At 32.8% G+C, this 26,254-nt stretch overlaps 1 protein-coding gene across 1 annotated transcript; it reads right to left on the reverse strand.

The window, feature by feature from the left end:
- Window positions 1-5,381: 5,381 nt before the first annotated feature.
- LOC148618947 (uncharacterized) lies at window positions 5,382-24,916 on the reverse strand. The gene is made up of 14 exons (XM_088578353.1): window positions 24,859-24,916; window positions 20,471-20,700; window positions 19,664-19,781; window positions 19,184-19,314; window positions 18,393-18,437; window positions 17,185-17,311; window positions 15,937-16,061; window positions 14,479-14,699; window positions 13,832-14,117; window positions 12,316-12,338; window positions 11,747-11,775; window positions 10,168-10,239; window positions 7,101-7,855; window positions 5,382-6,676 (listed from the first exon to the last, which is right to left on the reverse strand). Exons 2-14 carry the CDS (start codon window positions 20,682-20,684, stop codon window positions 6,522-6,524), a joined length of 2,301 nt encoding a protein of 766 aa, XP_088434479.1. The 5' UTR covers window positions 20,685-20,700; window positions 24,859-24,916; the 3' UTR covers window positions 5,382-6,521.
- Window positions 24,917-26,254: the final 1,338 nt, after the last annotated feature.

Here is a 26,254-nt window from a genome sequence, read left to right on the forward strand (position 1 = left end):
AACGCAGAAAGATCCCGAATGGAATCAAGAAAAACAAGAGGTCCCCCTGAGTCTGTGTGATAAAATATAATGAGGCTCTCGAGGGAAACTTCACATATATTGTTTTAGGTACATAAGGATTTAATATTAATAAAACTAAATATTATATTGCTAGTATCTTATACGTTACGTTTTGAAGTAATTTTGTATAGATTCTATGGGGAAATTAAAATGGGATTCACTATAACACTAAAAATATTTACAAACACTGTTATAAGAAACTATACAAAATAGGAAGAACTTAATGTTTTTTGTTAATTCCGTGTGGGTGTAAAACACGGAATTCTTTTATCCAAAATCCATCCCGCTCCACTCTCTGTAGATCACTCCAGACCGTGTTTTGTTCCACGATGAAGATTTTCATTTTGTTCAAATCATCGAGGCAGTGGTTAGGTAACCTGAAGTGGGAGTATATTAAAATTTTTCAGAATTTTTCAGGCCTCGTAATCCTACGAGGAGGGATGATCCGGCCAGCGAAAGCTATACTTTTATATAGCCTAGCTGGCTATCAATTTGATCCGATGGAGTAGTGTAGCGAATAGAGTCGTCACACTCACCTCACTTGTCTCGAAAAAGTTAAAATATTTATTACTTGGGCTCATTTGATTGCTTAGACACTATATATCAATGTAGCGTGTCACACAAATGCTTGTTTAAACCACGGTATTCTGAAAAAAAATGACAATAACCGGTGATATAGAAGAAATTCTGAAATTCTGAAAATTCCTCGTTTACGAATTTTTAGTAATTGTAACCCCCCCTCCCCCCAAAAAAAATTGAAGCGCCTGAATTACTCAGATTTGTTGGGTATATCATTATAATAATTATGAATGCCTAAAATATGAGTTTTACGGAGTCGAGATGCTGTGAATGAGAATTCTGTTTGATACTGAGACCAGTTTTCTAGGGGTAGGGGTAATATTCTAACATTTATTAAAACATTCCTCATGGAAAATTAATTTTTCTGGTTTAATTATGTCGAAAATGATATTTTCTATCGAATATCACCAAATTTGAGACGTTTTAGTTGAGCAATAACTTGAAGAGTCGAATTTATGTGACTTACGGAAAAAATCGGAGATCCCATTTTCGCTTTTTGGATAAATTTGGACTACAAAAATCGCCAAGAGAACCCCAGAAGTATTTATTGTGATAATACTAAACAGAAAATATCAAATAAGTCATTTTTACTGAAGCATAAATACAATACGTCAGGGGTTTTGACGTGGGAAAAGATGTCAATTTAAGAGATTTTTCGGTGGGATAGGGGTTCATTTTTTTCATTTTACACCCAAACCCTAAGTGTTACCGCAACTTTCTTGGTACCATTGTAAAGCTTAGACATTGGGCTACATGATGATACACATATATGTCGGATTACTTCGTTTTGGTAGAAAGAAGTTTGAAGAATCAAAAAGCGTAAAAAATTGATTTTTGTCTAAACGAGGTATAATCAAAGTACTCATGTACTGAATCAATTTATATCGATCGTTTGAATTTTTACGCCCCAAATAATCGTCAAATTACTAAAATATGGAAAAGAAGCAAGGATAAAAGAAAAGCACGGGATCGATTTCAAACGTATCTAAACACAAGCTTATTGTTGTAAATGGTTAACATTTAACTTTTTTATTTTTTTTATTTCACCATTCTGATTACAATTAAAGAACGATAATAACACAAAATTCTTGATGCATCGTAGCATGCAGTGCACCAATTTGCGAAATATCCATTCAATGTTGGTTTAAATGGAACACGTTGATGAATTAACACAAAACATACAATATACTGCATAATTGAACTACAAACTACTAGTCGGCCTTTCCCAGTTTCTAAATTTCCGAGTCGAAATTCCATTAAAAGACCTCTTTGTCGAAACTGTCTGTCAAATCATTCAAACTTAAGCCACAATCATTGAAATAAAGCATGTATTTAGACACATGTCCCTCTCGATTAGCTATATAGCTCAAGACCCACAAGTTATCGCATATACACCTATGTGTCATGAAAAAGCGCTTAGTTTCTGGGCATCTGGTTCCAGAGACACATACAATAACATAAACGTCAAGTCTTAGAATAAAATTTCAACAATTATGTCTGATGCAGGAAACACTCGCCGTGCACTTTTAATGTCTTGGAGCACCTACATCTCTATCATTATAACGCATAGTCAAACATCCAAATAGACATGTCCGATCATGTCACGAGGCGGTAACCGTAATAAAAGTACACGGTATATACTTACTTACTTACTTACTTACTGTCCTTTACGCCATTGGCATGCAGGGCAGCAACGAGATTCCTCCACTCTTGTCTATCATTGGCAAGTTTCTGTAATGTGCCCCAAGTCTTCTGATGTTCTTTGACTTCTGCTTCAATGGTGCGTCTCCAGGTGATCTGTGGGCGTCATTTCCTGCGTTTTCCCTCAAGTGTCCAGAATAGGGCTGTTTTTGTGTTGTCTTTTGGGTCTTTTCCCAGGACATGTCCTAACCACTTCCATCTTCGTTTCATAAAGATGGTGGCCATGTCTTCTTGCTGGCATCTATTAAGGAGGTCTATCAGTGGCTGTTCATGTCAAAATAGGGATATTTCTATCGGCTTACATATTTCTATCGGCTTACTTTTAACAAGTACAGGCTTACTTTTCAAAAGTATCGGCTTACTTGTTAAAAGTATCGGCATACTTTTCAAAAGTAAGCCGATACAAAAACTTTATGCATAGTGAAAAAAGTAACGGCATACTTTTCAAAGGTAAGCCGATACTTTTGATAAGTATGCCGATACTTTTAACAAGTAAGCCGATACTTTGCACCTACTTTTAGCAAAAAAACAAAAAACGAGCGGCAAACAATAGCCTGGAGCAGGGAGTGTATTTCCTGCCTGGAACCTCGTTCTTTATATAAGTTTATTGATCGGAACCACTGCCCCCTTTCTGTAAATATATGGATCCTACATGCCCTGCATGAAATATATGAAGACAGCTATTCCAATTGGTACTTAGCATTGCTCTTTTTCATTTCTAAGACCAATGACTATTTATAAACTCGCAGAGTGTTCATTTCTATCTAAACAACAAATGACTTATCATGCGTCTATGAATAAAGCGTTTGTAGGCAATTTGAATTTATCGCCGTATTTAATATAACATAATGAACGATTAGTTTATTCGGGTAGGTGCATGTATAGAAATAAACAGGTACTGATGAGGTTAGAGGTCAACTATTTTTAATTGGATCGTTGTTAATATACAAACCAAATTAATCAGCATGTTTAGTTCGCAGTAAAAGTTGCTAACTGGGTTTGTTTATTGGGGTAAATAGGATAGAATTAAATATGATATACTAGAAATACCTACACCTAACTATCTGCATTTGAACCTTTATGGGATATGCCAATGGGACTATTTTCCTGCAGTAGTGTAAGATAATTTCAGATGATAACAGGCTTTACAAATCTAAAGACTGGCGACTGCTACATCAATTCTGATCTTCAATCTAAATTGATAAAACGTAACCAAAAAAAAATGCTTGTTTATTTTTTGGCGACAAAAAGATTCATAAACGAGAGGTATAAGGGTAACTGGAAATCATATTTGGTTGATGACTGGGGTGCACGGGGCTTATTTCAGCCCACGTATCATAGTTGAATATTGCAATTGTAGATTTCATTCATATAAATAGATAAGTCTCCTATAAAGTTCCTCGCAACATTTCCCGCTAAATTTGGGGTATATTTCAGGTCCAGGAATCCCACCTGTCAGATATAGTTGTGACTATGCCTAGTATTATAATGAATTTCATTTAATAATGTCCTTCATAATAAACATAAAAAGGAACACAGTATCATATGCTTTGATATAGAACCCAAAACCACATATTTTGGTAACCCGGATATGCACATTTAAATTTCGTAGAAAAAAGACCTATTTTGTGAGTATGGCCTAGCCAAGGTTATGATGAAAATAAATAACCTGACTAGAAATAAAATTTCTGACCTGAAAAAAAAAAAAAAAAATTCGCCAGCCCCTCCCCTAAGAACCTAATGGTCGTCCCCTTAAATTGAAAGAAAACTGACACACGTTCATTCGCAACTTCATATCTAGACCTTAACCTATACATAGATGATCCGGGGCGTTTGAAACCATCAGATATCACCTTTTTTGTGAGAGTGCATATTGTAAATCATAAATACTTAATTTTTTTGTGTGTTGTCCCATCTTCCATAGGCACAGTTAGACCATTTTCTTCTCGAGGATTTGGACTGAGATTTTCACTGATCGAGAAAATGCCTTAATTATCTTCACTTTCATATGTATATATAATTCTATTTTATTTTGTTGTGTTACGTTGTGCACGTAGGTCGTCCGTTTCTTTTTTTTCCACTTTTTGGCCTTTATTTGGTATTTTGACCCTTCAGTATCTTCTATCGAAATGTAAAATATGCCGAGGTGAATTTTTATAAACGTTTGTAAATCGTTTCCTTGTAGTGCGGGGCTGATCTAGAAATTAATTAAATAGTTTATTGAGGTTTTTCAATAGATGGTTCCCATCAAGTTATGTTAAAATCTTTCCAGCTGTTTCTTAATAGTTAAGCAAAATGTATAAGTTAAATAAAGAGCCAAAGGATCGTGATGACATTTGTTCATTAAGATGTAGGGGGAAAATTAAGTGAAACAATTTATATTTACCTAATAATTATTAATTTCCTGTGAACCTACAAACCTCCTCTCTTTCAATTGGATACTGATACAAGATATTTATTTGGACTACCAATTATAAGCACTCAAGAAGTTGGATAATATTTCTTAGCAAGGTTCTCTTGACAGTTATATTGCTTCCTGCACATCTTCATATAATGCCAATCCATCATACAAACTTATTTGGCTTATAAGAGTCCTATATACCCCTCCCTAAACTGACTACAGTAGATTCCACTTAATTGCATACCTGTTAATTGTATAGAAACTCAAAGAACAAAAGCATTTCCCAACTTAACCATTTAGAAAGTTTCTCTTATTTGCATAACATGAGACCAAAAATTCGAAAATTCCTCTTAACTGCATAAATATTTTTCAAAAATGTACCTAAAATGGTAAAATAACAATACATGGTTAGTGAAAACATCAGTTTTCTTAAGAAGTTTGTTTTTACAACAATATTTCTCTTTTTTTTTTAAATAGCCACTAAGGCAAAAATCTAAATGCGAAAAAAGTCTATATTCCACTTAAACATTGAAAATATGAGGTATCTTCCCTTGAAAATGAAAATTTCTGTAAATTGCATAATTTATTTCTGACAAATAGGCTATGTGATTAACAGCATCCACTATACCAGCAACAATAGTTTTATACCATAAAATCTTTATTAAACAAATTAACAAGTTAAAAATCAACATAATTATGAACATACCCAATGAATTGAAAGGGCAAACATTTCTTTTCTCTAGATGTCATCTACCTTACATATTTATCAATCTGTATAACAAACCACAGAAGTTTTACATTTTGTCATATCAGACAGCAGATGAAACTAGAAATACTGTGAGTAAGATCACAAAGAGTATACCTCTGTTACAAATGCAGTAGAATGTAAAACCTATAAGCCCAACTTCCTCCCATTGCTGTAAGCCAATAGTATCTATATTCCTTCATGCAAGTTTACATATGATGCCCAACCTTTCTATCAACTTTTATCAAAATCCCTTGAGTGGTTTAGGTTTTTTTTTTTCATGTAAAAACCCCGAAATTGGATTATGAATTGCCTTCCTTTGGAGACATCTGCTAGTAGTCATATTCCATCAACCACATCTACACATGATACTCAACCTTCCTATACAACTTCATAAAAAAACCCTTAAGCAATTAAGGAGGTGTAGTGCTTTCACAAAATGTGGACGGATGGACAGATGGGATGATTCCTATTTGCCCCAAAACTTTGTTTGCAGGGGTATAAAAAATGATTCAATGTTTAAGTGTAGTGTGTTGATTTGCTAAGGACATTCAATCCTGTTCTTATTGGATGTCTCTGATTTGTTCTTACAGATAATATTCAGAGCCAATTATACTAGATAGTTACAAAAATAATATGTATATGTGACATGTTCTCAGTGTAGATATATTTGAACCTAGACTTAAAATGTTCCATGGGGTGCAGCTCAATAAACCACAGGTTATATCAAGAACAGTTGGAGCAAAAACAGATACAATATTCAAGCTTGAATAACTCTGAATTTGGATTTTAATGAAATATTTTATAAAGATAGATTCTGATTAGGAAAAAAAATGTGGTCAATGAAGTTAAATTTGAAATTTGACTTTACCTATTATAATCATCCAGTATCATTTTGTTTTTAAGAAGCATGTTTAGTTTCAGCAGTCTAACTTAAATCAAATCTCAAAATAAACCATTATCTGTGCCCTAAATAAACACTGAAACTTCGTCAGTGAGTAGATAAAAAATAATCAACATAATCAAGTACACATCTCAATAAGATCCTCTTGTAGGTCCAGGTCTACCACCCATTAGTCTGTTCCCTCCACCAAAATTATTTCCTTTCTTTTTCTGATTTTTCTGTTTCTTCTTGGCTTGAAACACATTAAAGTTGGGTTTCTTGAACACTACATCATCCACTGACATACCTAATAAACATTTATATAATTACAGGTTAATCACATCCTGCATAAACATTACCTAACCTAGAAAATATATATACCTAGCTGCAAGTGTAATATTTTTCCTTGTACTATTATTAATATGGATTGATTGATTGTTGAGGTTTAATGCCTGAGCAGCAATATTTCAGCTATATTCAGGCGATGAACATGAAATGGATGATAAAATGAACATAAGAAAACAGTACAACAAAACAGAAAGCGTCACATAAAATCAAGAAATTAGAAAATAATCAAAGGGTGTTTAAAACAAAATAGCTTTTATTTCACATCAGCAGGTCAAAATTATTATACACATGAAAGTTCTTGTTAAATATCATTACACATGCACATGACTTAATTAACAATTCAACTTGCATCATAAAATTTTTGGCAATAAAATAAATCATACCATAATCATTGACAGGTCCCTCTGTAAACCTCCTCTTCTTAGGAGAGTTACTGTTGTCTCCAAACATACCAGAGGAGCCTTGACTACTGTAGATATTAGGATATGAAACTAGTTGGTTTCTGTCAATGCCTAACATACTGGCTCTGTCCATGCCACTACTGTTATCATAATAATCATAATTACTTCCACCCATTCCTTGATTTTGTCCACCACCAAAGTCATCATATTGATTTCGTATGTTTCCACCAACCTCACTTTGGTTGTTCAATCCAAGGTGAATATTTTTTCCACCACCAAAGTCATCCTCACCACCTGCCATATCAAGATCGGCCTGGTTATAATTTCCTGCCAGTCTTATAAGCCTTTGATTTGCAGCACTATCAAATTTGCCATGTTTATTACTGGATGATCTTTGATTACCACCAGTCCTTCTTTGACCCCCATTGTTCATATTGCCACTTTTTCCTTGACCAGTACTGTATGCATTATCCATATAATCACCACTTCTTTTGCCTCTATTGTAATTGTTACTCATGAAATCAATCCCTCTTTGACCAATATCAAAATTGTCATCCACAAAATTATGACTTCCTTGGTCACCACTGAAATTGTCACCCGAATAGCTACTTCTATTTTGTCTTCTCTGATAACTGTCATTTAATCCAGCACCCCTATTTCCACCGTATTCTTTCATTTGAAATCTTCCTTGCTGACCCATATTGTTGCCTCTTTGTTCTTGTTGTCCAGGATTTCCTCTAAATAGAATTTAAGAAGTTAACTTTATATGTTCTAGCCTACTTTGAAACTACTCACTTTACCACAAAGATGTAAAAAATTAACACAGTTTAATAAGTAATCATTCCTTAGAAAGCTATTGACAAGAGAAAATGCCGAAAAAATCACAACTAACACGTAAAATTGTCATATGAATGTTAAACCTCTGAATTCCAAAAATACAAAGTGTTATCAAAATTATAAAAAAAAGAAGGAATTTATGACTTGTGTAACTCACCTGAATATGTTTTAACCTCTTACCAGAATAACAAAACACCAGGTTCGTCTAAGTTGTTATCAGTATCAAAAGTCTTGTAAACAAAATGTTCATGGTTAAATTCTTAAGCTACTGAAATGTGTTGCTTGTTCTTGAAAAACAAAAGCAATATCACTAAAGCAACCAGATTAGCCTTCTCAATATATACGAGAATTGATCAAAGTACAATTCTATCATTGTTCAGCTAATAAAAGGAGCTGTGCAGATACAAAAAATCTGGTGACCAATAGCTGATGTTGGTCAGACAGTTATAAGAGACTACAGCATTCACTGCAAAGCCAGCGAAATGTATGATTCAGTGATAAGATTCCTGACTGCAGAATCTGAACATATGGCATCTGCTATTACAGTGTCAAGATGTTTTTTTGCCCAGTTGTTTTCCTGACCTGTTAAGCATTTTACACATATTGTTTCTCAAATGTTGAAAAGTTTTGAGTAATTTAGATCTGCACGTCAGTTAAATGCTCCAGATATTTAAAGAATCAATCTAATAAAGAACATATAATGTTTCAAGCTAGAAACCTGATCTTCTGAGGAACTATAATTTACTGGAAATCTTTCCTGAACAAGTTATCCCAGCTACAGTACACACATTACTGAAGCATGTGCTAATTATTGACAAATACAATAGTCAGTCACGAAAACCATTTTAGCAATGTAACAACTTATAATTAAGTTTGTGTATCATTGGATTGCATCATGGTATTGAATGGAATAACTACTCTGCTATTTTCTTTTAGACATATAAAATTAGATATTTTTTCTCTGTGTACCTATCCATTTGAGAATCAGGCAAGAGAGGGGATTTATATGTGAGAGACGGTTATTTCTATGTATTAATGCTTCAGAGCAATCAATGGACCAGGTACATTTAGAGATGTTTTTTAACCTGCTAAAAGCCATTATTTCTGAACATGGTAAAAGAATGATACCAATATGCCTACTTATTGAGAATTGAAAAGTCAAAGAAGTAAAAAGAACTCAAGATTTTATAAAAAAACAAATAACTTATTTTGGAAAAAAAGAATTGATTTGTGATGCCCATGCCAATGTAGACATGAAGCAAGATAAGGCAAACGAATCACATTAAAAATATCAGATGGTACATGGATCTACATTGGTGCAGCTACATGCAAAATTTTTCCCCTAATCCATGTATTTCCACCTTACTAAAAGAAGTGAATATTTAAAAGGAACAGCCCAAATAAAATTAATCAAAAAAGAAACCATGTACTTCAATTTTTTTTAGCTTGACTTGTGTTAATTATCATATGAGGGTTTTGTTTTAAAATAAGGTCATCACACAGTCATGGTTTTTAATTGTTCTTATATCTAAATGGCTGTTACTATCACCTTGTTACTTATACATTAGAAATTGAAAAAAATTAGCACTATCAACAAAAAGATTTTTTTTTCTGTTTTTATTTCTAGATGATTTTTGGGGGGTAAATGGTCATTGTTGGTATAATGAGAAAATATGTTCAGGCGCGTAGCTGAGGCCAAATTGAAGTGTAGGCAAAATTACAACAGGGGGTCTGGGGGCCGCTTAAGCTCCGCGGAGATAGTGTTTCAGGGTATCATTTATGCCTCTCCTGGATGTATTTTATCTCAAAAAAAAAAAAAAAAAAGGCAAAATTAAGCGCAGGCAAAAACTTTTTGCCTACCAGCAGCTACGTGCCTGATGTCAGTCAAAATATTATCTTATATCATCTTTAAAGGATTTTTCTATTATACTTAAAGAAATAAAATGACCTACAACTTTCACTGCAAAATTAATTCAATAAATAAAGATGTATATCCCATCAATTATGTACTTAGGTAGCTTTTAAAAAAAGAATGTGACCTTTTGGATTTTTTAAACAATAAATGACATAATTTTGTTAGATAGCTACCAAATTGTATAAAATGTAATCCTTTTCAAACCCAAAGCTAAATGATGAAATGACACACAGATGGAGGATCAACACAAACATTATTTTATTGGCAGGGCATAAAAATTGGTAAGTTAGTATTTACATTTGAGTGTCAACTGTATCAAGGGCTGACTCAAACAAGTCCACAACTGAATCCCTCTGGTTATTGGACTCACTGCAAATATAGTACAAATAGCAATTTACACCTGTCAAAGGTAATGGCATAAATTTTAAAATGTATTTGATTTTTAACATTAAGGTAACAGTTGCTTAAAGCCTGCTCCGAAATCAAAGTACTGATAACAGACTTTAACATCATATGTCCAATTCATGACATGGATTTCATATTTTCCACTGCATTATGTATGAACATGCATATAACATGTATATGTTCTAAATGAGTCTTTAAAGATCAAGAAGAATCTTTTATCCTCATCTGACAGAAATGCCAGTGTAATACACCACAAAATATTACACAGAGGAGCATCAGCCCACATAATGTAATCAATGGACATTTAAAGGCTTTGTACCTTTCTGCCAATGATTATTGAGCCATGGTCAATACAATGGTTATAACCATGTACTCTTAAAAAAAAACAGATATTAATATTGTGCTCAAAATAATATTGTTTCCATTATCTTTATACTGTAGGCAGGTATTTTGTATGATCATCACTGAAGTGATAATAGTGAAAATACATGACTCCATCCACACCTCATAAGGTGAGAGATTCCATAAAAAACAATCCCTACGTCTGTAGGTAAAATTGTTTTTTTTTTACTAAGACCTTTTGTGGAAATGAGCATTTCAGGATGTAAAGATAATATAACCATATAAGGTAATTCAACAAACATGTGTATTTGTTTTTCATTATTTGAACACTTTTCATTGAAAGTCTTTAGTAAGATATATAGAGTATTCCCACATCTTACTATGGAGAACTGAGTAAATAATTGGCTACATCTATACCAGGTGAAATATATTATTATTTTATTTAGATTTTCATTGAAGTACCAGATCATGTATTGATCATGGTGATTTCTTGGTCTGTCACAGTGTAGATGACATTCCTCATCCTTTTTATTGATGTTTCAACTTGAAATACTGGTACATATTCTTCTGTAAGGAGAAAACTTTTCAAAACAAGAAATTGATAGTTAATTGTTCATTCTGTTTGTACTGTAGATGCTATTGTTTTGATTGATTTGGCAAAGAAAGGCAACTGTTACCTAAAACACAAATAAGTACATAAAATTTTATTCAATTTTTTACACTGAAATGGATTGGTGACAATTTACAAAAATGACAACAATGAAAACAGATAAAAACAATTACTCCAATTATAGAAAAAGACATAACACCAAGAAAAGAATTATGAATTTCATTTCATAATGATTTCAAACTTTGTCTATGTAATGATTTCATCATCAGAAAAAAAAAAGATTTATTTTAAAATGGTTCAACCAAACTATCAGATGAAGAAATGGATTTACTCATTAATAAGAGAGCAAACTTCATCACACACTTATCCTTTCACTCCAGGAAATCTAATGTTACTTCATTCTGAAACCATTCTGGTAAATAGAGTAAACCTATAATAGAAATGAAACTCGGCAGTTTGACACATGACCTGATCCAACTGTATGTCTTCACTTCTATATTCAGTTCACCCAATTAGTACCTTCCCATTTGTCCTCTTCTGTTTCCACCCTACAACGAATGAAGAGAACATTTTTGTTGTTTAATGTTACTGCTTATTTTGACAGTTTATGATATGTTACATCAGTATTCTTGTTAATGTAAAACATTTTTCCTTGAAATTATAATACTTTTTACTAAAATTGTAAAATATGAAAAAGATTTATGGTGGAATAATTACACTGAAAAGAACACAACTTTAAAAATTATTTATGCAAATCGTTAACCCTATCATCTGTAGAAGGCATGAAAGTCAACAAACCTTTCAAATTTCTTAAATCACTGGCACTTGCAGTTTGAAGTTCATCTATGAAAATTAGCCAATCAGAATCTTGGTTGTTCATAAAGAACTTCTCCCATAAATCATTCCTACCAAGTTTGGTAAAATCAGTAAAGAAATATACATGTCTTTCAGAAAATGTTTATATTAATTGACGGCAAAGACAATAAAGGATGCAAAGTGATGGCAAAAGCTCACAATAACCTATGCCCAGTTGAGATTATTTTTAGCTTTAGAAATAGTACAACTATGCCGATATAAAGAAAACTTACCATCATTTGTTGCTGTCTACGACCTGAAAATATAAATATATATAAAATTATATAATCTTATTCAAACAAGAGCAGTGCTCCAAGCTCCCTTGCAACAACAATTCTATTTCATAAAGTATTGGCACCTTGCTCTTTTACCTACTGACCCCCAAATCAAAAGTCTTGTTTTTTCCAAAATCCTTTATCTATATAAGTTGATTTTTTAATCCATGAAGGCTAACTGTAGTTATGCATCAGGAACCAATTTTAAGTTGAGTATATCAATTTCATAAGATAAGCCAGACCTCACCTTTTAACATACTGACCCAAAATTAATAGGTACTTGTACTTCCTCATCCCTAAAGCCTTCACTTGTATACTACATTTGAATAATTTTATTATTAGCTAGAAGACTTAAAGATGAAATGCCTCAGAAACCAATTTTAAACTGAAAATTTAATTTCACAAATTACATGCAACTTCATCTTTTGACCTATAGACTACCATACCAAAAGGTGTCTTAATTATCCCAATATGAAGCTTAATCACTTGTAAAAAATTCATAAAAATCCATAGTCTTACAAACATTATGCGCTGGAAATGAAATTTCTGAAAGACGGAAGGATGGACAGAAAGTAAAATTCAATTACTATTGTCTACCACTTTCATGAAAAGTAGGGGACAAAAACTGCTTCACATGGTGCAGCTTGATACATTCACAAAGGTTGAACCCTGAATAGTTGAGGCAAGTAAGACCATAATATTCTAGCTGGTTGGGTTACTAATTTAAATATCTGACATGGCATAAAGTTGGAAAAAAGAATGACTGCATGTTTATTCAAAACAAATAATGCTGTACACCAATTAAAATACACTGTAATCACAGAGATATGAATGTTGTACATGCTGTGACATGGATGCTGTAATTCAAAACTTGTTTGATGGTGACAAGTGTTAATAATTTTATATATTATGGACAATATATAATATCAATTTGATCATTTGACACCACCATAAGTGGACAAATTCTTTTAAAAGGTATAGTTTATTGTTTGCATATATGAAACTGTGACTAAGTGATAACCTCAAGGTCAATGAACAGTGATTGACGGAGCATATGTGCGAAATTGATACAAATTTGTGGTAGAGTAATGCTAATGCATAAGTCATATTAAACTGACCTAATCAAAAAACTTAACGTGAAATTGGAAATCTAAGTTAATAATACCATGTGGAGGTATATGCACAAAATGGACACAAAATTGTGGTAGAGTGATGCTAATGCAACTGCATACCAGTATGACTGAGCTAGCATAAGCGATTCATATCAAACTGATCTAATCAGAAAACTTTGAATGAAAATCTTAAGGTGGATGCCAGAAACACAAAACCTTAGTAACGCCTTTCATGACATTCGTTGCAGATGAAAAGAAAATAGAACAAGCTTCAGCATCGTTTTGCTATAGTTTTATTTTAATAAACAAATTTTCCATCCTTATTAAAAAAAAAAACAAGTTTTAATATTTAAGGTACAAACCTCCCATACCACCACTGCCCATTCCACCTCCTCCCATATTTCTGCCTCCACCATATCCACTCTCATAATCATCAAATCCGTATTCATTGCTGAAGTCATCATATCCCATTCCTCCACCCATACCACCTGCTGACATTGACCTTTGTCCTCCCATTCTGTTCATACCACGGCCCATTCCTCCACGACCCATTCCCATCCCACTACCACCACCACCACCACCACCACCCATGTTCTGGCTCATTCTCATCATTGCCATCATCTGGTTCATCATAAGATTTGGACTGACCTGAAAAAAAAAAATATAAATAAATAAAAATAAAAAATGCAATTCATTATCATTGCTGAAGTCATCATAACCCATTCCTTCATCAAAACACCAGCAGACATTGACCTTTAACCTCCCATCCTGTTTATACCATGGCTCATCCCATGAATTAAAGTCGTACATATATATATGAAATAAAGATCAGATTTAAGTATTCATTTTTTTTTGGCAGTATCATAGTGTACTGACAGCATACATGGAACACAACGACACAAAATATTTTATATAACTACAGGCATTTTCATTGATAGATATAATGCAAGCAATCAACATTAGAAACATTTCAAATCATGAATTAAAGACATTGACATTAAGAACTTACTCCTTGTCCCATTCCATCTCCGCTAAATCCTCCTTGACCAAACTGCCCCATCTGTCGTGCTCTGTTGAATTTTTGTTTTATTGCCTGTCCCCTATTGAAGGATTTCCCAGCACCACCACGTTGTTGTTGGTTTCCTTTCTTCTTTTGTCCCTCCATTGATTTCCTATCTTGTTCCTTCTTCTTCCTTTCTCTCTCCTCATTTTCTACGACATCATCCTCCTCTGTTAAAATATACATGACCTTTTTCCCATTCTATTGCATATTTTATAATGAAGAAAGTATCTATTCACAGAAGAAATTTTCTAAATAATGGTATGGCACATAAATCAAATGCACTAACATTCATTGCAGTTGACTGAGTTACAGATTCCCATTAAAAAAACTCTTTCACTTGTCAAAATGATCAACAACTAAATGAATGGGTACAATGCAAAGCAGAATTTAATGGCAATTTGAATTCAACTGATACCACTTTCAAGGCTTCAGAATGATTCAAAAAGTTCTCTAGGTAGAAACTGGCCTTATACATATATTTGTATAACAGTGTGTTGTACTTTATTACCTCTAAAAGCCTGCATGATTTTTTTACATAGACTTAATAAGTTGCAAAGCTGACAACTATGATGTCCATAACCTCTTAACTTCAACTAGTATTCAAAAGATAACAAGCTTTTTCTGTGGTAAATAGACTTAGACACTGTATTGAAGAGCAAATTCTGGAGTTATTCAAATTACTAAAAAGCCTACCAAGAGTTGAATTCAATATTTCACTTGGTTCGATTCAACGGCCAGAAATAACTGAAAAATGCACTTCCAATACAAATACCAAGTTCAAATAATAATGATAATTCATACTTAGTAAAACATAAACAAAAATCTGCTTAACTGGAGAATTTTTAAAGAATTTAGAGTTACAACATAGTAACAGAGTTTTAGAACTTAAGTCATACAACCTTTTATTTCAAAATATAATCATTTGCAAATTAAATATCAGGCTTTTCATAAATAAAAGATTATTACATGCAAGAAAGACAGATCCTTTATAACACACATTTTTCTTTTTGTAATAATGATTACAATTTTTAACATTGTCTAAGAATATGTTGATCTGCAACATGCAATAAGAATTAAAAGCCTACACATATGTGGCTACATACATGTAGTTCTTATTATCCATTTGGAATATTCTGCCCTTTTAACATCAACAAGACCTTGTGGCAACAGATAAAATCACTGTGTCAGAGCAAAGGAAGATGTATGAAATATCTTGCAAAATATTTAAAAAGTGCTTTACTAGTACATTGTAAATTAAATGTGATTTGGTTTGCCAATTACCTGTCCATCATTGGTAGATCTCTCCAGTTATTTCATCTTACCTCACAATTCTGACAACAGAATACCACTTTGCCTAAGAACAACTTTGCTACATACAATAAATAAAATGCTTTATTAACTTACCTTTAGTTCCTCCAATAAGGTACTTATGATAAAGGGTACATTTCACTTCACCAATATCTATTTCTGTATTTGTACTATGACATGCCTTGGCTGCTTTCTTGGAACGGAACTCTAGGAAAGCACACCTATACAGAAGTAAATGTGAGCAGGTATTCAATTTTGGAACAGATCCATACCCAGACTACATGTTTTTCCAGTAAAAGTTGATAATGTAAATGAATGATTCACCTGACTTCACAAGAATAGATATGTATGGGCATATTTTCAGCTTTTTAAATGAACATATCAAAGCTTGAGCTAACTTGTGGGAAATAAGAAAGAACATATGAACATATGACACATCCATGGTATTCACCTAAGAAACATAAAAATTTAAATATTAAACTTATTATGACATTACCATTGGAATAATGAATAAAAAATGCAAATGATTACTTAAAGTGATATTAAATAAGTAATAACTATGTCTGAATATAAACATAGCTGTATCACACAGAACTACCAACAGAAAAGTATTCTTCCATGAGTAGTGTACTTGGGTGATTTTTTTTTGTGTTTACATTTGGTGAAACTTATGATTATAGATTTGATCATAACCAACTGGACCAATTCAGGAATTTTATTTCTTCAGAACATTATAATTATCTGCACTCCTATAAAATGCCTCATCTTGATAAATTACAATGTAGCATGAAGTTTCTGAAATGGTCTATGTAAGTGCATTTACCTTACAATTCCATAAATTTCAATAAATATTTTGTTACTTGGGTCAGTTGAAACAGGGATGAAAATGATAGGATGGAAGTTATTACCTATGACAATTAAATAACAAGATACATTTTCAAGTACTATCATTATCATTTCAGTGTGAACCTTCACTGTGAAAAATACATAAAATCACAGAAAAAGACTCACAACCTAAATTTGAAAGTTATTTTGAACCCCTGTTTCAACCATAGAAGAGAATGTGCAGCAAAGCTTGGTTACAAAACAGGCATTTGCTATCAAACGACACATTTCAGAAGAGACCAGAAGTCAGAATAATGCATTCTACACATTTCTTTAGAATATTGTTCCATTGTAATTTTAACAGATATTATCAGATTTCAAACAACTACATGAAAGTTCTTTGAAATTCTGGTAACTGCTACCAACGAATGAATCTTTGCACATGAAAAGTAAAAGTCTACATCTAACTAGGCAAAAAATTACATTGTGTTTTTTTTTTTCATTTGACTTCAAACTTACCCAAAGTTTTTCCCTTCTTCGTCAAGGGGAATAATACAAATTGGGCATTCAAACATAGCTCTTAGTACTTCTTCAGTTGTTTCAGCAGGTATATTATAAAGAAATAATACTTTGTCAAACTGAAGAGCTGAAAGTAAAAATCTTGTGTAATCTGACAAAGCAGGCTTATGTTTCCATTTGATGAATACATCATCAATAAATGACTTACTTTAATAGTCAAACTCTTGACATGTAAATGTTGAACATAAGTACAGAGCATTACTTAAGAAGCTTAATGAAAAAGGGCTTTCTTCAAAATCTAAAGCAAAACTTCAGTGAAGAATCCTAGAAATTGAGAGGAAAGCCTAACTTTATTCCAGAAAAAGGAATTTTAAGACACAAATATCTACAGAGTTGTCTTTGAAGACATATACAGTAGTAATAGTATGTAGAAAAGTCAGTAACATCTTTGTTTATCTGTCAACAGCTTTAGGGGTTCAAAATATCAACGGTTGAAGGTCAAGTAATGAAGTTTTCTGTCTAAGACCTTCAAGCCCACCCTTTGCTTGTCAATAGCAGACCTTACATTCCCAATGCAGGATCTGAGACTTTATGCTAAAAGCTTTAAATTTTCCTTCTGAATTTGAACTCCTAAGCTTTACAAAATTTACTGACTTTTTTTCGATAAACAAGTACAATCTGTACATATTGTAATATAAGCACATTGTGTGCTATCTTCTTTGACATATAAGTGTTTCCTGCACTTCCTGGCATCATTCGAGCACCAGTTCATGCCAAGCCAGTGCCATTATATTATTCAGATTTACATTGTATTATATAAGCAACTATGATGTTGTCAAGAAGAATAAGTTTCTGAACAAATCTTCAAAGAAAAATGGTGCCTTCGGAACTTCAGTAGTAAATGCCAGTAGTTAACATCTGGCTACGATGATAGGAGGTAACTCCACAAGGTTTCACATTTAGACCTAATATTTAGATTGGTTGAATGAAAGACTTTTAAACAACCAAGGAACATAAAAAGATTAGACTTGTAATCCCAAATTCAGACCTTTAAGCAATAATTTAGTAATCAGACACTTATATTCCTCTGGATTTAACTGATTGCAATTTCTTGTAATCTTTCAATTGTATGCTTTAGCCCTATACAGAACTAATCACATACAGAATTTCTCACTTTGGTCCTCACAAATGACTGGAGCAATACTTACTTCCTGGAGGAGCTGGACCAACACCTTGTCTTCTGAGTTCAAATCCTAAAAGTTAGTACATTATTTTAGTGGCATTGGAAGATATTGGTAAGTTGGTTGAATTCTATAACATTTTAGCTCAACTTGGAAGCCTAATCTATTGAACACTGAAAGAGAGGTACCACTTTATTACAATGCAAGGTAAGTTTTGAAGTGCTTCCAATAGTGTAACTATCTTGATTACTGATAAGATTTGAAATGTAAATACAGATCATTCAATATAGATCATCTTGGCCGACTTAACTTTTGTTTATATATGACAAAGTAGTCTCATTATTACAGCTTACCATAGGTTTTTGAAACTAAATTGATACAACACAGTAAATTTGAAATATGGAATTAAATGACCAAACAAATTGTATTAAATTCAGTGGCTGACAATTAACATTGAAAAAATCGTAGTGAGCCCACTCACATACCCATGCACCATCATATTAGGCACTCACACCCAAAGAGTGATTACAGTGAAATCAATCCATCTAAGTTTTATGGTATCCAATATTTCATCCAAAAAAATTAAAGGCTGTATCCAGGTGACAACACAGTGATGATAGACTAACACATGGGCTAACAAATTGATGACCAAAAAACAAACAGAAAAAGAACCCACAGAAATAACCATTTTACTTCAATTTTCTGCCAACTGAGAAAATCAGGTTTAGGGTTACTTTCAGCATTGCCTACGATATCATAATCTCCATTTTATGATAAAAGTAGGTTTTTACATATGAAGTATTAACAATTATACTTACCAAGTAAGCAAGCCACAGATCTTGAACATTGGATTTTAACTTCTTTGTTTGCATGCTGAAACCTTGCTAATCTTTTAAGAATTTCTACTGCTTGCCTGTCATTTTTGGGATCAAAGTTCAAATGGATTGTTCTGAAATTAAGTTGTCAACCTAAATAAACTTTACTGTGCACACACACACACACACAAAACACATATGTATTAAGACAAGTTAATTACGCACATATAACAGAAAATATAAAATAAAACACAAAACATTATAATTATAATGGTATTGCAAACACAATTGAAAGAAAATTTTTTTTTTTAAATAGTTTTAGTTTTAAAACTTTAAATCGTAGTCATTTCTAATCATCTTCTGTAAATTTGAAAATCATCCATTCACACTCTTGTAATCAGTTTGGTGGCTGATGTTTTTTTTTCAGTCTAAACTTTATATCAAGGACAAACTATCACTAGCATAACTCTTCATGTATCTTACCCAATTTTAGTGACAAAATCTATCTGTGTGTTGACTGATTTGTGCAAAACACCCTGTAATTCTCTGGCTAATAAGTCCCGTATCTGTACATTGGTAACTTTCACTGGACCCCTTAATACTTAAAATAATTATAAAAAAAAGAAAGAAAATTACAATCTAAATAGCAAGTCTGGTTGGTATTGAAAATTTACTATTCTAGTAAGTGTAGATGTAAAATACAATTTTATTCTGTCCAAATAATCATTTATTATTTTTTATTTGGTTGATGGTCTTAACCAAGTTATTTAGGCTTTTTAAAGTGTAAAAATAACAAGGTCAAAATTTCTTTTTTATCTCAATAAAGATAAGGAATTAAAGTCATTCCATGCAAGTTTTCACTTGTAAAAAAGTAACAATTATCCAATAATTAGTCAAAAAAAAACTGACATAGTATGAAAGGTCTCCCTGTTCAAATTTGAGGGGGGTCTCAATTGAAAAAAAATTTATAGGATATAACAATAATACCTTTGCCCATTCATATACAGATATTAACTGGATTGTAACTTCTATTTTTTTAAAGTCCAATTTACAAACCTAACAATGATTTATTTCATACTTGATAGGTATTTTGGTTTTTTATGAGACAACCCAATTTCTACCTCCATTTTCTCTAACAATCGCTCAACATGAAAATCTTTGATTTTACAGGAAATAATTACACCTTGAAAGATTTATCATAACAAGTATAATTTAACTTGTTCATTTGGGCTGTTTGGATTGTTGCCAAAGGTTTGTTATATTTGCTATTTATATATTTAACTAACAAACCAGAAGCAAGTAAAGTTTTCTTCACTTCATCTTTGTCTTCTTCCCCCTCTTTCACTTCACTTGTATCCATAGCTTCATCCTTTTTATCATCATTCTTTGATTCATTTTTTTCTGCCTCTTTAGCAGCCTCCTCTGCTTTTTTTTCTTCTTCTTCCTCTTCTTTCAAAAGTTCTTCTTCATTAGACCAATCAACAGTCACTAGATCCTCTGCCATATTGGAACAAATGGATCTGAACAAAAATGATAAAAAGCATTATACATGTATATAAATTGAGGAACTTGATGCAAATTTATGCAAAAGTTGAACACTGAACATATGGGATAAGTATGGACAAAGTCCAGTGATTTTTATATAAATGAATTTGAGCCAAAATAAGGTTGTTTTCAAATGCCAAAAACATGATTTAATATTTTCCTAAAATATTCCCCAGTACTATTTATTTCAATATGAAATGTTCAGACAGGGCTTGCCAAATAAGGAGTAAATTTCTACTCAAATGCCAAAAATGCACTTTTCCCAACACTTCTCTTCTTTTGTTCAAAAAGGTGACAAATTAGTAAAAATTAGTAAAAAATTGATTTGAGCTAGTGAAATGATAAATACATTTATTGATTTGAGCTAGTGAAATGATAAATACATTAATTGTTTTGGGCTAGTGAAATGATAAATACATTTATTGTTTTGAGCTAGTGACATGATAAATACATTTATTGTTTTGGGCTAGTTGAATTTTACAGTCCTCTATTATTAGAGCTAATTGTTGAGAATTTTGAAGGAAAAGATTGCTTACTTTACCAGCTGTATGATGAAATGTAATTGTATTGTGAATTTCCCAGTTAGTTATATATTTCAATATTTTTATATATATATGAAAGGCACAGGCACATTTAAAAAAAAAAATTGAAATATCACTGCACACCATTCAAGCTTGATTGGTAGACCTCTAATTTTGGATTGAAATTTAATCAGACACAGCAACAATTGGAGCAGACACATTTTGTAAGACTGGAATCTGATATATTTAAAATACTTCCGGTGGAAAATTGCTGATCAGAGAGTAGATCTCGCCATTTTCGAGACAGATGCAATTCTCACAAATCTATTCATCAAAATTTTATCCCGCAATCAAATCATTGAATGATAGCTTATTTTTTAGAGCAAAATATCAGCAATCTGTTAGATGTTTTTCCTTAAATTTTAGCCATTAACTTTCTTCACTGGACAGGATGAAAAATGGGTTGGCGAGAATGATTTCATTTTGATCTGTCCCATAGTGGATCTGTCCCCAGTAGATCAGTCACCAATCATAAACTTGATGAATTATGCATTAGGAATTCATACAATAAAAATATTAAACATAAATGTTGAACATAAATTATCTTATCCTTTCCTATAGTTCAAATATTTGTATGTGTGATCTTCAGTATTGGGAATCAGCTGAAAAATCATAATCGATTAATCGAAATAATCAGAGTGACCTGTCCAATGCGATTATCGATTAAAAACAGATTTGCCAGAGGAAAATTGAAGTCTTTAATGTATGCGTTCAAAAATGCATAAATCTTATAGTAACAATAGTTCATTATGTTAATGTACATTTTACTTATTAAATGTTCGGCAGAATGACATTTTACAGTATGAAATGTTGATTTTGTGCAAGTGTTATGTACTGTATATTGTGTTAAATTATTTAATAAAATATATAAGTGATGCTTTTTATGTCTTTCGTTTATTCATTGTATTTGTAGATGATTGCCTTAATTTTTCCAGTTTGTTTTTTAACTAATATACATTCTTAACTGAACACATTTAATAATGGGTAATAAATGAATGAAACAAGCTCTCAAAATAACATGAAACACTAAAACAATTCCAACCTGTCAGTCCAACACAATGACACAGTAGTTCCAGAAAAGCTACCAAAAGCTTAGTTATATCAAGCATCAAGCATCGTTTCAATTGCCAGTCCATCCTGTGTTTTTATAAAACAAAAATATTTCCATACATTTTTTTTCCCTAGGTGGTCAAACAACTTCTGTTGTTGATTTCCCCCCCCCCCAAGGGTCCGCCATGACCTTCATAAAAATCCTGTCTCCTAGGCTCTTTACATAAGATGAATAGTAGTGACTAATACAAACATCTGAATGAACGCCTTTACGGAAGCGTAAATACAAACCAATAACAGAAAGGACTTAATTTGAATCCGGATTGTTGATAATCGATTTTCAAAAAAAAAATCGATCCTTGCTGGAAAATTAAAAATTGATCGATTTTTGATTAACATCGATCATTGGAACATCACTAGTGATCTTTAAAGTTCAAATGTTTGCTTGTGTGATCTTTACAGTTTAAATGTTTGTTTGTGTGATCTTCATAGTTTGAATGTGTTTGTGAACGTACACATCTGTAAATGAAACGGCATGCAAACCATATTTTTGTCTCTGAATAAATATACAAAACCTTATGAATTTTTTAGTTAAGAATTTAGATACACTACACTCAGAGTTGAATGGTTCTCTAACACTTAAGTCCGACCTGAATGAAACTTTTGTGTTGCACCAACATATTGAGTGTTTAACACACAAATTCCACCTAGCCAACACTGTCTATTTGTAAATTGTAAATAGTTGTAAAATTAAATGAGGCATAACAGGGAATTTATTGTAAGAAACAATGTATATTCTGTTTTGGTTTCTCAGATAATTCAGAGCACTCCAGTTAAGATAAAAATAGTTATGCCATTAAAAATTCGGCATCATCTATTTTTAAAAAATTTTGTACATGTTTATCATTTGTTGATGTGTTATTTTTTATTTACAGCCATATCCAATGAGAGGGAGAAGTCAAGTAGAAATATTACTTCGTATTCTTATCAAGTAATTATGCAATTTTAATTTAGAACTTTTAAATTGATAATTAAAGGACCCAAGACATCTATATAATGTGTACATAAGAATTGCAAAGTAGAAGCCATTATTCGGGACTGTGAACACTGTCAGTAATAATTATAAGTTACAATACATTGTCCAAACAAAGACAAGACGGCGACCTCTGCGAGTCATATTTTGACCGCTAAAAAATGCTTCAAGTAATCTCTGAGACATTTCTTATTTAAAGTATGTTGCAAATACAACCTACATATATGTTTACTTTAATGAGAAGTTTTCTTAAACGATTTCAAACTTTCATTGCTGCCAACCGATGTTTACTCCCATATGAAAATTACCCCTTGACAAACCTCGCACATATATAGTTGTCTATTTTTAGAAATTTAAATGAACACATTGTTTACAATGTTTCTGATATGTGTCTGGTCATCAAATGGTCTGCAATTATTTATAACTCAATACAGGACAGCTATGGAGTATGTATCAACGATGAATGTCTCTTTTTTTTTTTACAATTTTCATCATCAATCATTAATACCATGGGCTAATCATCTCAACCGCTGTTTTATTGTGCTGATAGCTCGGATTAAAGATAGAAAAATCAACTATCGACTTGTGTTACTAGTATAGACTTCAGCGATTGGATTAAGAATTTCACAAGTCCCCAAGACTCCACTTTTGTGATTTTCAGGTGTCCCCAATGACTTTTGGAGGTCAGTGACCTATGAGTTTGGGTATTTACATTCATATTGTTGGCGGAGATCAATAAGATTAATTCCATCGTGCTGGGTGAATTTCACACCCAGGTCAGTGATTCTCCCTACGCAATTAACAACCGGAATATACAATGTCCCAGGTGGGTGGATGTAACTCATATTTCACCCTGAAAAAAATATGACTAACACAGATTTCAAACTCATGACAGTGTTGGAGAAACAAAAGTCCCTGAGTGTGGGGTATCTACCTTGAAAGTGTAATGACCGCAGTTCTAAATTACATTGTCGGTAAGTAACAAGTAAGTAAAGTTTCGGTATATAACACTAAATTTTATACACATAGTTTTTATACAAAATAATTATACGAGGGGACGAAGCAACTTTGGACTGAAAAAAACTTGGGGACGGATCGACATGCTAAAATGACAATTACTTGCTGGCGAGTACATATATCATTGTATGTGTCTGATATATCATTCCATTCCTTAAGTAAGAAGCTCAGCCCACGCCCACTTCAAGCAATTTCACATGTAATACAATCCGAAATGTCGACAAAACAGGGTCTCTCACGCATGCATGTAAAATGATATGAACATTTTTACACGACATGCGTTACCAAAAATGAAAGTAGACACTGTTACGGACTGCATTATAGTAACGACGAAGCATGGCAGAATAAACTTTTTTTATCATGACGATAAATAGTTCACATATGGATAAAATTTTAAATATTTTGCAATACTCTGAACAATAAATAAAGAGATAAAATTATACATCACTAACATTTCAGTTCCTTGTGAAGTCAAATCGAGGCTAGTATGCTAAGTTTAGTTTGATAAACACTAGACAAAAAATAATGAGGACGCACATTTCAAATATTAGATATATATTGGAGATCAAAAATCGCGATAAAATAAAAAAAAACCCATAAAACTACAAATTGTACTTATATATATTATTCAATACCGAATTTTAGAATATTGTCGATTGATCTAATAATCTGTTTGCTGTATATCATTCTATCCTGTTAAACTGGTTCAAAACTGTTACTTTCTGTAGCCATTCGCTCGCACTATTTGGACGTCATCCTTCTCATGCTGCAGCTGAAGATCAAAGTGCTAAAGTAAATATATACGTTTTTATTTACTTTTAAAGATAACAAATTCTCTATTGTTTATTAATTCTATCATCGAATGGAATCAGTGGTATATTCTGTTAGTAGATAGATTTGGGAGAGGCTTTTGAAATCTTAGGCTTAGCAACCAACGAAGGCATGCCAAGGAGTAATCAAGGGAACCAAGGTTATATATTATGGGAAATGGCCTAGCTTCTACCCGAAATAAAGTACTGACTGTGGTAATTAATACCCTGCATGGCATAAATATGTAACAGGGACTGGTTACTGTAATTCAAGGCAGGTGTTACATGAAAGATGATGGTCATAAGCCTGTGTAGCCAGATTCATAACTCATTGTCAATTCTAAAAATTCCTGCACTTGTTTGAACAAATCACAACAATTATCAGGAGAAAGGATGGGTATGGGGCAATTTCAAAAACGAACAGCATGCTTTGACATGTTTTCATAGAATCTCACCTTTGTTTAGCTTTTTGTTCTGCACCAAATTGTCAGTAATTGCTTTGCCTTTTCGTTTAGACATTGTTGACGTCTGTTACAACATGTTTTCTTTAATAGGCACTGTTTAAATTGTCGTAGGTTAATAATGATTGGTGGTTTATACGGTCTTGAATATCCTTACAGATCTTGCACGACTGTCCCTTACAGGGATTCTATTAGTAAATGTCTGTTAGTAGTTGGAGGTTGAGGTTGAAGAACTCAGTCAGAGTATGCCCTACTAGCGGCTTGGCTGCTCTGGCCTATTGCCAGACCCTTGTGGGCAGACCGTGCAGGTCTGGGTGTCAAAAGAATAGGCCTGCAGCAGCGCTAAGCTTGTCGTAAAAGGCGACTAAATAGTGCTCAGAAACCTAGCCGGGGGCTAGGCGCTCTGCCCACAGAGCAACTGGGATGTGTGCCCCAGGTGGTGGAATGGGGTACCCCCGGCATGTTACATGCTGGGGTTGTCGGGCTATAATACGGAAAACCTGACCGCAAACCATAGTGGTGCACCGTGTTGGGAAAGATGCCACGTTCCTCGCACGTAAAAGAACCCTGCTGTGGTA

The sequence above is a fragment of the Perna viridis genome, chromosome 4 (genome assembly GCF_037379345.1).
Source record: "Perna viridis isolate PV_CMFRI_1.1 ecotype Kerala chromosome 4, ASM3737934v1, whole genome shotgun sequence".
NCBI classification, from domain to species: Eukaryota; Metazoa; Mollusca; class Bivalvia; order Mytilida; family Mytilidae; genus Perna; species Perna viridis.

Bases quoted from the DNA above. Each gene is read 5' to 3' on its own strand.
- LOC148618947 (XM_088578353.1), bottom strand. From the start codon at position 20,684: ATGGCAGAGGATCTAGTGACTGTTGATTGGTCTAATGAAGAAGAACTT. The intron at 19,782-20,470 runs GTTTGTTAGTTA...AATTATTTTAAG, and splicing joins GAAAACTTTACTTGCTTCTG to TATTAAGGGGTCCAGTGAAA. The intron at 11,776-12,315 runs GTAAGTTTTCTT...CATTCGTTGTAG, and splicing joins GTAGACAGCAACAAATGATG to GGTGGAAACAGAAGAGGACA.